Source organism: Pelodiscus sinensis, chromosome 12 (assembly GCF_049634645.1).
Source record: "Pelodiscus sinensis isolate JC-2024 chromosome 12, ASM4963464v1, whole genome shotgun sequence".
In the NCBI taxonomy this organism is placed as follows: domain Eukaryota; kingdom Metazoa; phylum Chordata; order Testudines; family Trionychidae; genus Pelodiscus; species Pelodiscus sinensis.
The window spans coordinates 13,895,052-13,911,816 of NC_134722.1; the positions used below are offsets into that span (position 1 = coordinate 13,895,052).

Here is a 16,765-nt window from a genome sequence, read left to right on the forward strand (position 1 = left end):
ATTTCTATTAGTCTGAAGTTCACATGTTACCCAGAATAGGGATGTTAAAATTAGATTAGATTAGAAGTGCACTCTACTTCTTCTATTCAAGGCCCAGCCCCTTCTGAAAGTGCACACCTTGCCCTGAAACCCAGCAAATCATATGTCCCTCCCCTGGACAAGAGCAAACAAGACAGTCAAAGTGCATGATAAATACAATCACTTAAATATCACAACCATCTATGAACAAAATCTCACCACCTATACATGGTCATGATGACGGTATGCAAATTAATAGGTACTCACTTGTCAAGATATCTTACTTTCTTGGGGTGAGTAAGATTTTACAACACTGAGATGTATTTAGGAATACGCAAATGTTGTTTTGAAACTAACCTTAGCTGTAGCATTTACTACTGAGAATTTACACTTCATTTCACATACATTCCATTCCATTCAGAAGGTACAGAACAGTTAGTATTCTAATAATGACATGCAAGTCAAACTCTGGTAAAGAGCAGAGCCCACCAATAACCACAGTAATTCAGACAAGGGCAAGGAGAAGGGAAATATCTTTTAAAAGGCTTTTAAAAACCTCTATAAATCCAAATACCAGTTTATCCAAAACAGTTGAATAACAATACTACTGATGCTTAAATTGTGATATATTAAAAGAATACATCCTTACTCTAGGCACCAATACACTGACTACTGCAGCTTTGTATTGGCATCCTTATGTGTTATACTACAAATCTGTGTATAATGAAAGCTCTCGTGAGTTTAACAGTGCTTAGTAGAATTGGGCTTCACTCCTGACTAGGGTCTCTAGTCATCTGCAATACAAAATCATTTTCTATTTAATATAAAGTATTAATACACAGTCATTGGTTTTGAAATAGAGGAAATGTTCCCAGATCAACTAAGTTTATGAAATGAAAAGGGTCTGTAAGTCAAGAGTTAAGACAAAGCAAAATGGACAGTTCATGTTCAGTACAAGAGTTTTTGAATTTTTTTCCTGTATTTGCTTGAAAAATAGTTGATTTTACAAAACAGCCATGCACAATAGGGATGTTAAATTTAGTTTAAAGTAAAAATGAAACTGCGATGAAACGAACCATCTCATATAAGGTAGCTTTTTTAAAAAAAGTTTTCCGAAGTCCGCACCAGCACAAAGATATGCTGGTATATTGTAGAAGTGTAGAGGGACAAATGTGTAACACAACATAAGTAGTAGGAGGTTATTTATACTCCCCCCCCTCCCCCCCCCCGCCCCGACTGCAATCTGAAACCACTGCTTCTTGTTCTGGCATCTGTCACCACTGAGAACAGCCTAGCTCCATCCTCCTTGGAATCCCTCACCCACTTCAGGAAGTTGAAGACTATCAAATCCCCCCACACTCTTCTCTTCTGTAGACTACATAAGCCCAGTTCCCTGGCCACTCTCCTAAGGCTTGTGCCCAGCCCCATAATAGTTTTCTGAACCTTCTGCTGGACGCTCTGCAATTTGTCCACATCCTTTTGGGCAAAACTGGACTCAGTCTAGATGTGGCCTCATCAGTGCCAAACAGAGGTGAATAATCACTTCTGCTCCTACTAGTGCAGCCCAATATGATGCTAGCCTTCTTAGCAACAAGGGCATGCTGTTGACTCACATTCGGCTTCTCGTCTAATATAATCAGTCCCAGCATGTAGCCATTCAGGGGATTCCTCCATGCTAAGTGCAGGACTCTGCACTTGCCCTTGTTGAACCTCATCAGATTTCTTTTGGCCCAATCCTCCAATTTATCTATGTCATTCTAGATACTATTCCTACCTTCAGTATATCTACCTCTCCCTCCAGCTTAGGGTCACTATTTATAATAGGTTAGGTAACCAATGTGTAAGGAAAATGAAGCTGGGGTATAGTTTCAAGGTCATAGAGTAACCTTAGATGTAACATAATTTAGAGTAATATTTGTGTATTCAGCTTCCATCAAATATATAAACCACACTCAAATATATATGTCTCCCTGATACTAAAAACAAATACTGCTACAAATATGCACATTGTGTAACTGGGCAAAACAGACTGCGAAGTTGAAAATATTGCATCTTCTTATAGACTAGAACTCAATGAAATAGCTAACATACTTCACACTTTGAACTTCAGCATTGATAATTAAAAACACATAATATACATTACAAAAATTCAAAAGTATTTAACAAAAACCACAGAGAAAAATATAAAAAGTTCTTTTGTTTAATATTTACAAATGACAATACAGCCCTCTAGTGGAAAAAATGTTAAAGAATTATTTTTATTTGTATGAAAGTATTGGCAAAATACAAATTAAATGACTCTTCCTTTGAAATCAAACCAGGGTAATACTTAATGCATTTGCCACTCACTTAGGGCGTATCTAGACTACGCAAGACTTTCGAAAGAGGATATGCAAATTCTGCAGGAAAGTGAAAGTAATTAAGACACGGTTTTGTCAGCAAGCCGCGTAAAACTCATTTTTTAAGGAAAAATTTGCACGGAATTTGCATATCCTCTTTCGAAAGTCTAGTGTAGTCTAGATATGCCCTTAATATATTGCCAGCAATCTCACTTACTTTAAAAGAACTACTTTGAGTGTCAGTAAGACTGCAGGAACACAGTTTGTGAAAATAGATGGGTTAACCTATTACCATTACCATTCATAGCAGAGAATAAAATTGATCATAATAGTGTTGTAGCACACAATATTTTTCTGATGCAATATTCAGAGTATGAAATTTCAGTCCTGGCTAAAAAACAAAACAAGATCTAAAGAATCTTTATCATATGGTTAGACAAGATCTGTAAAGTTAAAGAAAGAAAAAAGTTTGATATTTACTAGCTAGGGATGTAAATGACTAGTTGACTACCTGATAAGCCTAGCTTTATCAGGTAGAGTCACTACAGGTGGCCCCCGACTTGCAACACAATCAGTTCCTGGGGAAGGGTTGCAAGTCGGGGGTGTCATAACTCAAACCCTCATTTACGATAGGCGTCGTGCGCCATTGTAAATGCAGGCTGAGGACGTAAATCGGGGGTTTTCAGCCCCTTCACTTACAAAACTGGCTGTAAGTGCGGGGGTGGGGAGGTTCCACAACTCGGGCGGTCGTATCTCAGGGATTTCCTGTACTTCACTAGTCACTTCACACCCCCTTGCTGCCTCTGTATCAGAGGCACCAAAGAGGGTGGGGAGCAGGAGCTGGTTCCCCCCAGCACTGTCTCCACAGGGAGGCAGAGGGGCAACATGGGAAACGGCGCACTTCCTGCTCGCGCTGAGTCCCGACTGCTGTGCCGCTCCCTTTGAAATGTACAAGAGCCATGGCCAGCTCTTGTATATTTCAAAGCAAAGGCACAGAAGGGGAGCGAGCACCCTCCTTGTTAACTAATTGAGTAGTCAATGGAAATTCCATCAACTAATCAATTAGTTAGGCTTATTGGCTAATCTTGTCGACTACACACATTCCTCCCCCTTGCTACCTACATATCAGAGGCAGCAAGGGGAGAGGAGCAGGAGCTGGTGTTGGGGAAAGAACTAGCATAAAAGCAGTGCCGTATGTCCCACCCTAACTCCACTGCACTGCTGCCTCCGTCTATGGCAAGCCTGGGCTCAGCACAGACAGAGGCTGGTCCCTGGCAACAGCCCCTGTCCGGGTGGGGGGGGGAGGGTCCCAGATCCCCCACCGACAGGGGCTGCTGATGGATCAGCCTCTGTCCACAGCTGCTGTGTACAGAGGCTGCTTGGCAGCAGCCTACACCAATCTCGTCCCCTACACCGCCCGCAGCAGCTTCTGTCTGTGGGAAGCTCGGACCCCGGCAAAGGGAGCAGCGTGGGGCAGCAGGCAGCCGGTCTGTGTGGGGAACTGGTTTTTAAAGTGTCTCCCCTTGCTGCTGCCTCTGATACAGACGCAGCAGTGCAGAGTAGTGGGGAGGGGAGCTCCCTGGGAGTGGGTCTGGGGGGGACTGGCTGCCGGCTTCACCCCCAGAGACTATTGAATAGTCATGTAACCAATAAGATTTCATGTGGTTACACAGCTATTCAATTACCTGATATTTAACCCCTACCACACAAGTATTCTGTAATCTTCACAACAGACTTCTGTTCTAGATATTTTGCCCATTTTACAGATGAGTACAGAAGTCAAGCAGAGTAGAGGAAATCCTTGCCCTGTTAAAATCAGTGGGAGTTTTTCCAAGGACTTTCGTGGAGCCAAGATTTCATCCAATATTTTCCAACGTGAGATACTAGGGTTAAGCACAAAAATCAATACTCGGATAATGAAATGAGTGGCTAAGCATTCACCAAGGTGAAGAGCACCTCCAACTCCTAGTGATCGCTGTAGAAACTTTGCCTCTACTGTAAATAAGACAACTTCTTTAACTGCCCTCATACAGATTCAGTTGCTTAACTTTTAGGGTTCAACTGTACATAAACCTAGATTGAAGGTGAAATCTTAGCCTCTTTGAAGTATTGACTCCAATACCCATTGGCTCCAATCGAGTCAAGATTTCACCAGAATGATGTCCAACAAACAAACACCCTGACTTGGAGTTCCAGCTTTTATGGAGCTGCAACCACTATGTTTATCCTCTGTAATCTGAAACTCCTGTGCAGAAAAGGACTTCATTCCCTGGAGTCTATGAATTAGACACAAATGCCTGAATTATCTGACCTCTCTCTTTTTGACCTTTTGGAACTATCTATATTGGAGAAATTGGAGAGGGTCCAGAGAAGAGCAACGAGAATGATTAAAGGTCTAGAGAACATGACCTATGAGGGAAGGCTGAAAGAATTAGGTTTGTTTAGTTTAGAAAAGAGAAGATTGAGGGGGGACATAATAGCAGTTTTCAGGTATCTAAAAGGGTGTCATAAGGAGAGAGAAAACTTGTTCATCTTGGCCTCTGGGGATAGAACAAGAAGCAATGGGCTTAAACTGCAGCAAGGGAGGTTTCGGTTGGACATTAGGAAAAATTTCCTAACTGTCAGGGTGGTCAAACACTGGAATAAATTGCCCAGGGAGGTTGTGGAATCTCCATCTCTGGAGATATTTAAGAGTAGGTTAGATAAACATCTATCAGGGATGGTCTAGACAGTATTTGGTCCTGCCATGAGGGCCAGGGACTAGACTCGATGACCTCTCAAGGTCCCTTCCAGTCCTAGTATTCTATGATTCTATATATTTTAGAAATCTGCATCCGTCTGTCTCCATTCATGAGTCTGTTTGTACAGATCCAGACATTTTCTCAAAAATAGTTACCCTTTCACAGACATCACAAACTTGGATGAAGTGTCAAACCCTTTGACGACAGCAGGGATGGAGAACCGTTTTAGGGTCACATTCTGCTGATCCACAGAAAAATCAGTAAGCAAAAAAAAAAACCCTCACTGATGTGGCCCCCCGACTGAGAATGAGAAACACACTTCCCACATTCCTCTTGCACACCAGAGCCTGGGAGCGCTCAGACTAGTAGATTGTGTGTTCCACAGGTGAATGGTGAGGAGACTGGAGCACCAGCATGGGCTTCCCAATGTTGGGGGAGAACCCCCCGAACAGCGGGGGCCAGATCCAAGTAAACCAGAGCCACATCTGGCTCCCTAGCCTTAGATTCCCCACCCCTGGACTACAGTATCTCTATACAAGTGTGGAACACTGTTTCACTCAATAGGTTGACAAGATAACCTAGATTTTTTTCTTTTTCTCCCTCTCTCCCTCCCCCTCCCTCTCCACCTCACCTGGTTCAAAGTTATTTCTGAGCTAAACAGTCTCAGATATTTAGCACTGAATTCAATTTAAAAAGCTCTTGGGAGGGGGACAAATGAGGATAAGTGTTCAATAATTAACACCTCAAAAACACAATAATTTCAATAAAGCATGTAACATTTTCCTTTTATTTTCCAAAAGAAAAAAAATTGAGTTAAGGACCCAAGCAACGCCAGATAAATCTGTGAGAGTTTACATAAAGTTATTCAGTCACGGATATAAAACTTGCCAAAAACAGCTTTAACCAAGACATGTGCTGACAATAAGAAAAGTTAAGAGCCTGTTGTAGCCTAAAACTACTAAAATCAGAGAATGTTCCCTTTTAAATGATTTAAGGATGAACTGTACTAAGGAAATTCAGACTGACTCTTGGTTCAGAAATCCTTTCATTGTGCAAAAGAATTGTTAACAGGCCATGCATCTCAAAAGTATGATGTTTGAAGTTTTTTTATTTAACTTGCTTCTGTTTTAAAAACAATTGTGACAACTTGCATGAGGATACTTCCACTACTGCTGTGATGGTTCTACAAATCAAAATATAGGCTACAAAAAAGGACTAAAATCAACTGAAGTTTTAAATAACATTTTGGAGAGCTCAGTGGATTACCTGCACTAGCCTCAGAGAGAATCAAGTTGGATTCCTTGTTCCTATCTAACCATGTCTTCGCAACTTTGACTCCTCCAAAAATTGAACAGTAGAAACAGAAGAGACATTCTGCCCGTACAGTTTACTTTTACTACAACCATACTCGCAAGGACTCAAACCAAGGGAGTGGCAAGAGAAGTAGGGCAAACTACATAAGTCTATGGACCCTCTTCTGAAAAGGAAATTAATTAAGCCGTTCTTAAACCTCAAAAGTAATTCCTATTTGTAAAAAACTGATCAGTAACTTTAAAAAAGCTTTACCTATAAAATGCCTACACACAAACAAACTACAGTAGGAGATGAATGATCAGGATGATTTGGGGGAAAACGAATTCTCCAATCAACTTCATCTTAGTAATAATGGATGTGAATTCAATTCAGAATTGAAGGGTGAATGTATATTTTTAAAATATATCTAACCAGTTTTAGATCAAAACTACCTGGTATTTAAGTGGGTAAAATATTACGTCTTATCAAGTGTCACATTGACCTACCTATTCCTGAATTCGCTCCAGTGATTATAACCACTTTTTCACTCAAATCACGACCCTGAAGGATTTCCATTGCAGTACTGTTTCCATCATATCTCTGCCTAGAAGTAGACTTCACTGGATTATCTTCAACTGTAAATGCCAGTCTGGGGTCAAGGTACGTAGTCCTTTTGTTTATATGGCTGTAAAAGTTGGAAAAAAAAACAGAAACAAGATTTCAAACTAATTTGTTTCTTCTATGCAGTGTTGTATGGATGCAAGCACTATGGAAACACAGAAATGTTGCAAATTTTCTATCAGTTTGTCTTGTTACTAACAGAACATGTGACTTGTTCTCTCCTTTTTAATCTCTGGCACAAAGACCTTTAAGAGTTATAACTTGTCAATACTTGAAACACTGCTGCAACTGCACTGCACTAGCTTTCAGCATAGGCACTACCTTCAAAAAAATGGGAAGCATTCTTGTATCACCTTAGGTAATCCATCTCCCCAAAAAGCAGCAGCTAGGTCTACAGAATTCTTCCATTGACCTAGCACTATCTACTCCAGGGTATATATAAGTATAGCAAATACATCCTTCACAGGTATACATTTTTCACACTCCTGAGCAGAGTTGACAACTCGAGTCCCACAACTTGAACTCAAGTCCGACTTAAGTTGCCTAGATGACTTGACTTGAGACTCAACTCAGGTTCATTGTTTGTGACTTGAGACTTGCTAATTTTGTTAAATTGACGGTGAAAAAATTGTCCGAAAATGCCAATATTGATGGCTTGTACAAAAGTGATTTGACATTTTTTAAATTAAGACTTGAGACTCGACTTGGGACTGGACTCGAAAGTGACTTTAGAGACTCGAGACTCGACATGGACTTGACAATGATGACTTGAAGACAACACTGCTCCTGAAAGACACAGTTATGCTCAGGGCTCAACAAATACACTCACCCGCGGTGAGTAGATTTTACCAGCTGACGAGTGCAGGGGCAGACTGGCTCGGTGGGCCATTGTGATGGGCTGGCTGAAGCCCGCACTACGGGCGGCACGGCCCTATCCAATCCGCTGGCCGGTGGAGAAGAGGAGCACCACCAGAGAGGGGGAAGTGCAGCAATTCTTGCCACAGGGCTGCCTGTGTGCAGCTCTGGCGCGAGGAGGCGGGGCGTGATCCAGAGGGCAGGACGCTGGCAGACACCAGGATTCTGGCATGACGTGGCCCTGCCGATTTTAAAGGGCCGTGACAGCTTGGCTCTCGCCGTGTGTCCCCGGTAGCTGGCTGCAGCGAGGCGCAGCCAGGCCCCACCCCGCCCCGCCCCGCTGGCTCCAGTCCTGCCACGGCCCTTTAAAATCGGCAAGAGAGACTGCTCCCTGTCGACTGCCTGGCTCGCTGCGCCCGCCCCGCGCCCCTTTGTCTCTGAGCCACCCGTTCCCTACGCTGCCTACTCCCCTGCACCCTAGGTCCCCTGCTCTCCCTCTTCCCTGCAACTCTGGCTCTGCATTGCCCTTGCACCTCACACCCTGCTCCCCCCCCGATCCCTCCCCACCCAGCTCTGTGCTGCCCATTCCCTGCACTGCCCCTAGACCCTGATCCCTCTGTCCCTCCTGTTCTCTGCGTCCCAATCCCCGTGCCTCCACCGCATCCTGCACTCTGCTCTCCCCGATCCGTGTCCCTCTGATTCTGTGCGTCCTGTTCCCCGCGCCACCCCTGTACCTCCCCACTGTTCCCTGCACCCCTCTGTGTCTGTGCTGTCCCTGTACCCTGCTCCCTCTGTGGGTTGGGAGTGAGGGGTGCTTGTCCATAGGGAGGGGCTGGACAGGGCAGGGAAAAGGCTGCTGTCACCCAGCAGGGAGCGAAAGGGGGAGTTCACTTGAAGTGCCTTTGCCTTTATGCAAAAAAAGGGCAGACACCTGCAGGGGAGGGATCAGCACCAGAGGAGAGAGGCAGGGCAGGTGTGTAGAGGGAGGTTAGGAGAGGGGATGAGGAGGGGTAGCTCACATGATCAGAGTGGGGCTACTGGAGGAGTGGGCACAGGGGAGAGAAGGGCTGGTGGAGGGAGGCAGATCTCAGGAAGGCTGAAGACAAAGAGAAGGGCAGGAGTCAGGACAGCAGAGGAGGGTGAGGGGCTTGGGGGAAGCAGGCACCAGGGGAGCTGATGGAGCAACGGGAGGAGACATGGCAGCAGAGGGAAAAGGTAGAGGTTTATAAAATATTTAACAACAACTTGGGTGATATTTATTAATAAAATATTAGTAATTACTGTTCTTATTCTTATTAGGAATTTATGCCATTAAAAAAAAAAACACTTTTTTTGGGGGGGGGAGGGTGGCAAGTTCCTTTTTTGTTTGGCGAGTAGGGTTTTCCATAATTTGTCGAGCCCTGGTTATGCTGATATAAATTCCCAGTGTAAACTGTATCCCACTGCTACTTGTCACACCCAGACAATGTGATCTTATGAGAGTTGTAGGGATACTCTTTTCTATAGATCTGTGGAAAGCAAGGGAACTTGTTTTCAATACTCAAACGTTTGTAATAGAGTCATCTTTTGGCTGAAGTGAAATCTAGCTTTCCTTTTACTGCTGCAAGTTAGAAACCTTTAAGATCAGAGAATAGAAACTAATTAGCCAAGTGCCTATTGAGCCATTTATACTACTTCCCAATCCTCACCATCTCTTTCATGCTTGCTGTCTGCATTCTACTCTTCACAGCCAGTCATTCCAAAATGTTTGCCTTTCTTTTAAGTGAACTTGCGAGTGTAACAACAATACTTAGCACTTTAAAGACTAACAAGATGGTTTATTAGATGATGAGCTTTCGTGGGCCAGACCCACTTCCTCAGATCAAATAGTGGAAGAAAATAGTCACAACCACATATACCAAAGGATACAATTTAAAAAAATGAACACATATTCATTCTGCTGATACCATTATTGGACCTAACCAAGTGAGTTATAAGATCAAGAACACATATTCCTGCGCATCCAGAAATGTAATCTATGCTATCATGTGCCGAAAGTGTCCGTCTGTTATGTACATTGGACTCCCACATCCCCAGTTCCCTTCCATAACACTCCTGCACCTCCACACACCCCAACCCTGAGCCCCTCATACACTCCAACCCAGATTCCTGCACCCCCTCATCCCCAGTTCCCTGACATAAGATTGACAGAAGGCAGCCTGAATGTGTGCATGAAACTGGATTTGACCAGTTATGATGTTAACTTCAAAGAAATGTGTGAAAAGATGCAATAGCAGAAGTCCCATTAAATAAAATCTGTGAGTACAAGGTTTCATTTATGCTCTTATTAATCATGTCAGTTATCAATATTAAGTTGTATATTTTCAGTCATGCAAATGGGCATTCTTATACAGCTCTTTGTTGACCACTTGTTCTGAATTTGATATAGTTTGGCTCTTTGGTTTGAAAAGGTTGCTGACCCTGATCTATAAGGTACTTGGTGTTGCCATGAGTGCAGGGGACTGGACTTGACTTCTCAAGGTCCCTTCCAGTTCTAATAGTCTATGATTCTACGATTCAACATTAAACTGCATTTTCCTACCAACGCTTGGGAGTTATATTTCAGAAGCTTCCCTCATTCTTCCCTCTGTGCCAGACTCCATAGCCAGACCACATTTCCCATGATGCATCAAGCAGAAACTGATCAGAGGGAAATATACATTGATTTAGAGAGATGTAGTCCTCCCTGCAGCTCCCACTGGCCACAGTTCCCAGTCAATGGAAACCAATGAGCCAGTGCTGGGTGTGGGGGCAATGTGTCATCAGCCCACCTATTCATTTATGTTCTATGTATTCAAATACTTACTCCACAAAGTAGATTTGTCCGTTTTCATCTGTTTCTTGCTCCCACCCATATGGCAGATCTAGAATACAGAAAATCTCTCTCAAAGCAATTTCTACAGGAAGTTTGAACTCTTAGCCTTGCTAACTATGGGAAATAAATACAAGGATTTCCATCCCTAGTACTCCTACATGCTTGACTTTAACAATGAAACCAAGCTTACAAACAAGAATGGCTCACAAATCATCAAAATAAAGGAAAGAGTCTCAGATGAAAGGTCTAACATGCAGGACATATAGAACAACAAATATGGTGTGACATATGGTCATTACTAAAGGATACTGAGATGTTTGCAGAAGGCTCATAAACCTTTCACAAATTACTTTACTTGCAGTACAAACCCACAGGTTGATCCTGTTTCCTTATATGTTGCACATATCCCATGTAGCTAGGACAGAGCTAGTGTGAATGCATGGTCAAGTACAATGGCTATCAAAACACTGGATTCTACAATATTGTATATAATGCACAGTACATATCACAACATGGGAATAGGCACTAGTGTATGTATATTAGGAATGTGATACATTCAAGGAAAGAAGCAAGAAGATGTAAAACAGAATATTTTCCTACAAACCACAACATACCCATTAAAATGTTTAAAACAAGGAACTTTCCTGCTATTTCATAGAAGCTACTTGGCTGAAAATATCAGTTGTAATTCATCAGGGCGGTGACTGAAATATACCGAAAGTGTTCCAATTAGGTATGTGCGCATTTTGATACCATATTAAACATTGGCTGCACATGAACAGCCTATCCTTTTCCTTAGGCTTTAGAAATTTTATTGACACAATAAGTTGGATAAAAGATCAAATAAAAAATTCAAATTTAGTGATGGAGTCTAAGTCTGGCATGCCTATTTATAATGCTGTCTTCCCCATCGCCAGCCAAAATGTTACTAATACCCCTTTAATATTAGATTTGACTATTGAAAATGTTAATGTCATGCATCATTTACTCTTAATGAAGGACTATTCTTTTCTATGTACAACTTTGCCTCCTTTAAAAATGCAGTTTTTATTTATCCTCTACATTTATTGAAGCTTTCCCCTGACCAACAATCTTTTTGGTAAGCAAGAAGAGATCATAATAGAAAACAAGGGATTTTATTCTCTCCAGTGATAGAGATCTGCTCAACGCAAAAGGAAGGGAGGTATCAAGGGAGGGATGTTAGGGTATGTCTACACTACCACCCTAGTTCGAACTAGGGTGGTTAATGTAGGAAATCGAAGTTGCAAATGAAGCCTGGGATTTAAATATCCCGGGCATCATTTGCATCTTGCCGGGCACCGCCATTTTTAAATCCCGGTAGTTCGGACTCCGTGCCAGCGGCTACACGCAGCACGGAGTAGGTAGTTTGCATTAGGCTAATTTGAACTACCGTTACACCTCGTTCCACAGTAACGGAAAGCCTAATTCGAACTACTTACTCCGTGCCATGTGTAGCCGTGGGCACGGAGTCCGAACTACCGGGGATTTAAAAATGGCGGAGCCCGGCAAGATGCAAATGAAGCCCGGGATATTTAAATCCCGGGCTTCATTTGCAACTTCGATTGCCTACATTAGCCACCCTACTTCAAACTAGAGTGGTAGTGTAGACATACCCTTAGATAGCATGCAATGAATAGTCATATAACCACATTGAATTTCAGCAGTTACGTGACTATTTGATCGTGGACGGGGCCGGCAGCCAGTGCATTCCCAGCCCCATCACCCCGTGCTGCTGCCCCTATATCAGAGACAGCAGCACAGGATGGCAAATGTGAACTAGGCCACAGGGGGGAACCAGTTTAAAAAACAGCTTCCCATGCAGACCGGCTCCAGCCTGCCACTCTGCGCTGCTTCTCCTGCCCCCTCACCTGCTTTGATAGAGGCAGCAGTGTGGAGGAGAGGGGCAGTGTGTGAAGGCAGCAGCAGCTCCTACCTGACCTCCTCCGCTGCCTCTGTTGGAGGCAGTAAGAGGGGGGGCAGGGAGGTTCACAGAGCCAGCATGCATGAAGAGCTGTTTAAAAGCCTGCTCCCCACGCGTATCAGCTCCCGTCTGCCCCCTCAACCTCCACTCTGCTGTCTCTATCACAGGCAGAAGCATGGGGGTGGGGGAGGGCATGGGCTCCTGCCTCTCCCCGCTTGCTGCCTCTGACAGAGGCAGTGGGGGAGGGGGGAATGTATGTAGTTGACAGGATTGACAGATAAGCCCAGGCTTATTGGTTAATCATGTAGTTATTTGCATGCTGACATCCCTAATCAAGGGGCCAGTTTGGAACTTGGAAGAAGGAATTCGCCTACATGAGAAGAACTTTCTGCTAGCTGAAATGACACTTACAGCCAAAACAAATGCTTTCTGTCACTTAAGTAGTGTAAAGGGGCCATAACACTATTTAAGAATCTTGCCCTAAGTCTCTGCATCCATTCCAAGGACAGGAAACAGAAGACTTTTGCACTTCTGCCTGTTCTTTGCCTGTATGTAGAAACAGTCATGCAAACTAAACATGCACAGACCCATTGCAAACATGGGGGGGCCCAGTTAATCAACAGTGCTTTGCTTATAAAATATAGCTCACAGGACTGGGGCCAAATTCAGCAAAAAACTTCCACCTAGATCCTCCATCCATTCTGATCATTACTTTGTTACAAAAGCACAACACAAACCTCCAGCAACGCGTTTTCTCTTTCCAGATTTAGGATGCTCCCACTGGGTTTTCTCTTCAAGATGACTGTTTAAAAAAAAATTAAAAAAGACTATTAAAAAGTAGCTTAAAGATGCATTTCTAATGTTTACCTTCAAATACAATGTATCATCACAGCAGTGTCCCTCCTGCATTCCGAGTATAACTTTCTGTGGTGAAAAGCTTTTGAGAAAAGAAATATATTCCACATAAACATTAATAGTAGCCCCTTGCTGTTTAAAAGTAGTTTCATCAGTGCTACGTAGGGTAACCAGATTCTATGGTGCTAGGCTTTGCTGAGCCACTACAATTCAAACACAAGTTTGGATCCAAAGTCTCATTACTCAAGCTAGCAGACAGCAAGCAATCCCTCTGGACGATTAAAGAGCAACATTAACAGGCTCAGAGATTGCATACTAAAAGGCTGATGATCTTAAGGGGGATCAGCATGAAACATGCAATTATGAATTGGATCCACAGTATTCCAATGGGAATATATTATCGAAAAGTTTGAAGTCACAAAAATCCCTTTCAAAGTTTTGCCCAAGTAATCTTCATATGTGAAAGACTTGGGATTAGAACTGTTAAAGATCGGTTAATTGAATAGTCAATTAACCTTGTGAACTCTTATCAGTTACTCGACTATTCTATAGTGCCCGGGGGTGAGCTGGCAGCCAGTGCAATCTGGCCTCACTCCCAAGGAGCCCTTTGCTAATCCGCGCTGTGAGAGGCACCAGGGTACCAGGCGGGAGCTGGTCCATGAGGAGAGCCAGTTTAGAAGCCAGCTCCCCTCGCGGACTGGCTGCCTGTCACCTCACATTGCTGCCTCTGACACAGGAAGGGAGAAGCTGAGCTCCCAGACCTGGTGCAAGCCAGAACTGAGCCGGCTGCTTGCTTGCCTGCCTGGTTGCTAATACACTTTAAATTCAGAGCCAGAGCAAGGGTAGGTCCTGGACCCAGCATGAGCCAAGAATGAGTAGGGATGCTGGCTAGTCTGCTAAAAATTTTACTAGCGGGAGGGTGAGGGGAAATGCGTGTAGTCTATAGCATTAACCTATAAGCTTTTGTGTATCCGTTAATCGATTACACTATTACATCCCTACTTGGGATGTCTGCCTTAGCAAGTGTAACTTAACAGAAGTTTACACAGCCCAAAAGAAGGAATACTACTTAGCTACAGGCCAGCAAACCACCAATTTATTAATTAATTCCGCGTTTCTAAAGCTGTGGGTCCTGACCCCCAGGGAGTCACGAGCAACTTAGAGAGGGGCCGTGGTATCACAAAGTTTGAGAAGCCCTGTAGTAATTGGTTCATTTAAACAGGCTCATAATGGCATCATCTCTCATCCATTCTATTCACTTGAAAAATAAATTTAACCACGGCTTTCTACATTTGAGCTCAGGTAAACAAGCAGGGCCAAATGAAGGCATATAGATTATAGACAAATGCTCAGGACCACCTCTGGGGAAGGGAAATCAAGGGGCCAACTGCCTCAGAGCCCAGCAATTCAAAGGGGCTCTTGGCCACTGCCATTGCAGCAGCATCAACTAGAGCCCTGTGCCTTTTAAACAGCTGCTGGAGCGCTGCACACTCCAGACAGTGAGAAGGGTTGAGGGGAAAGGCAATGCAATGCTCCAGGCAGTGCTGAGGGCTGCCTGGGGGCTAGCGTAGTGTACTCACTGAGGTACTCAGGGCTGGCTGCCCTGCCCCTTCCAGGAGTGTGAAGCACGCTCCTCCCCTTCAACCTTGCCCAGGGGCCCATGGAGGCTGTTGGCACCCCTGTCCATGCTTAGAACACTAGCTTGTTATTGAATCAGAATCTCTTTTCATCTAAAAGAAAGTGCATTTCTAACGTTCATATCTGGGAAGAAAAACTTGTAAGCATGCCCCAAGAGTAACCACTGCAATGGTGCCTATTTCCAACTGTCTGCAGACTTGGGCAAAGGCTCTGTGAGGTAAAACTTGACTCTGCATCTCAAGGAGGTGTTGACCCACTGCTCTGGGGCACTCTGCAAACACCACTAGGGATGTTAAGAAGCAGGATATTTAACTAATCAAGTAGTAATAGAATTTTTATCGACTACTCAATTAGTCGATCGGCAGCCAGTTTAGTTCCAGCTTGCTCCGGCTCTGGGACCAAACCCCGCTGCAACTCTGCAATTTGAAAGGCAGGAGGAGCTGGGCAGCCTGCCCACCCCCTGGCTCCTTCTGAATTTTAAATAACAGACATGCAGCAGGGTTTGGTCCCAGACCAGCGCCATCAGGGACTGAACCAGACTGCCTGCTGCATCCTACTACATTTTAAATGCAGAGCCCGCTGCAGCCCCTGTCCATGGGGAGTCCCAGCGTTCAGATCCCTGTGGACAGGGGCTGTGACTGTGGACAGCCCCATAGCTCCCTCTTCCCTCCACTGCCTCTAATAGAGGCAGCAGAACTGGGGGGAGGCAGCACCACAGAGATGGTGCTGGGGAGAACCAGCTTGCAAGATGGCTCCCCACAGCACCAGCTCCTGCTTCCCCTTACTCCTTGCTACTTCCAATACATGCAGCAAGGCGGGGGGAGGGGGAGGAGGAATATAAGTAGCCCTTACATCCCTAAACACCACCCAAGCAGAATAAAAAGAGTAGGAAGGGTGAGGCCTGGATTAAGTTCTGCTGTTTCATCCCTAATACTACTTGTGCCTCTCAGTGGTAAAGAAGAAACCTTTTAATATCCCAGGAGAGAAAAAAAAAGGTGACCATTCTATTGCCCCTCACACTCTCCAAGTGGCTCCAGGGTTCCATTCACACACCATGGCTCCACCTCTCCCACTAGAGTGGCCCCACCTCCCCCACACTCCAAGTAAGGTGGTTTGGCCATTATGCAGAGCTGGGGTTGGGAACACAGCCTATTATCTTTATCCAATCCTGGGTACAAGACATATTTTATTCCTCAAGAAATAAAGAAGTAAAGGTCAAACCAAAATTTTCCAACCCATTGTTTAACTAAAGAGCTTGAGAGAGAGAGAGAGAGAATCATAGAATCCTGGAGTTGGAAAAGACCACAGGAGGTCATCAGGTCCAGCCCCCTGCCCAAGGGAGAAATCCCAACTAAATCAACCCAGCCAGGACTTTGTCAAGCCGAGACTTAAAAACCTCTATGGATAGAGATTTCACCACCTTCCTAGGTAACCCATTCCAGTGCTTCACCACCCTCCTAGGGAAATAGTTTTTTCTAATATCCAACCTACACTTCTCCCACTGTAACTTGAGACCATTGCTCCTTGTTCTGCAATCTGTCACAATTGAGAACAGCCTTTCTCCGTCCTCTTTGGAACCCCCCTTCAAGAAGTTGAAGGCTACTATCAA

General features: G+C 44.1%; 1 protein-coding gene across 5 annotated transcripts in view; it reads right to left on the reverse strand.

Annotated features, from left to right (window-relative positions):
- Positions 1–16,765, reverse strand: part of WWOX (WW domain containing oxidoreductase) — a 789,098-nt gene that overhangs the window by 758,610 nt on the left and 13,723 nt on the right. For all 5 annotated transcript variants that reach the window (XM_075940018.1, XM_075940019.1, XM_075940020.1 and 2 more), the window contains exons 2-4: positions 13,401–13,465; positions 10,713–10,770; positions 6,898–7,076 (exon numbers count right to left, since the gene is read on the reverse strand). In XM_075940018.1, the coding sequence (XP_075796133.1) occupies positions 6,898–7,076; positions 10,713–10,770; positions 13,401–13,465 (302 nt within the window). The remainder of the gene's footprint in view (positions 1–6,897; positions 7,077–10,712; positions 10,771–13,400; positions 13,466–16,765) is intronic.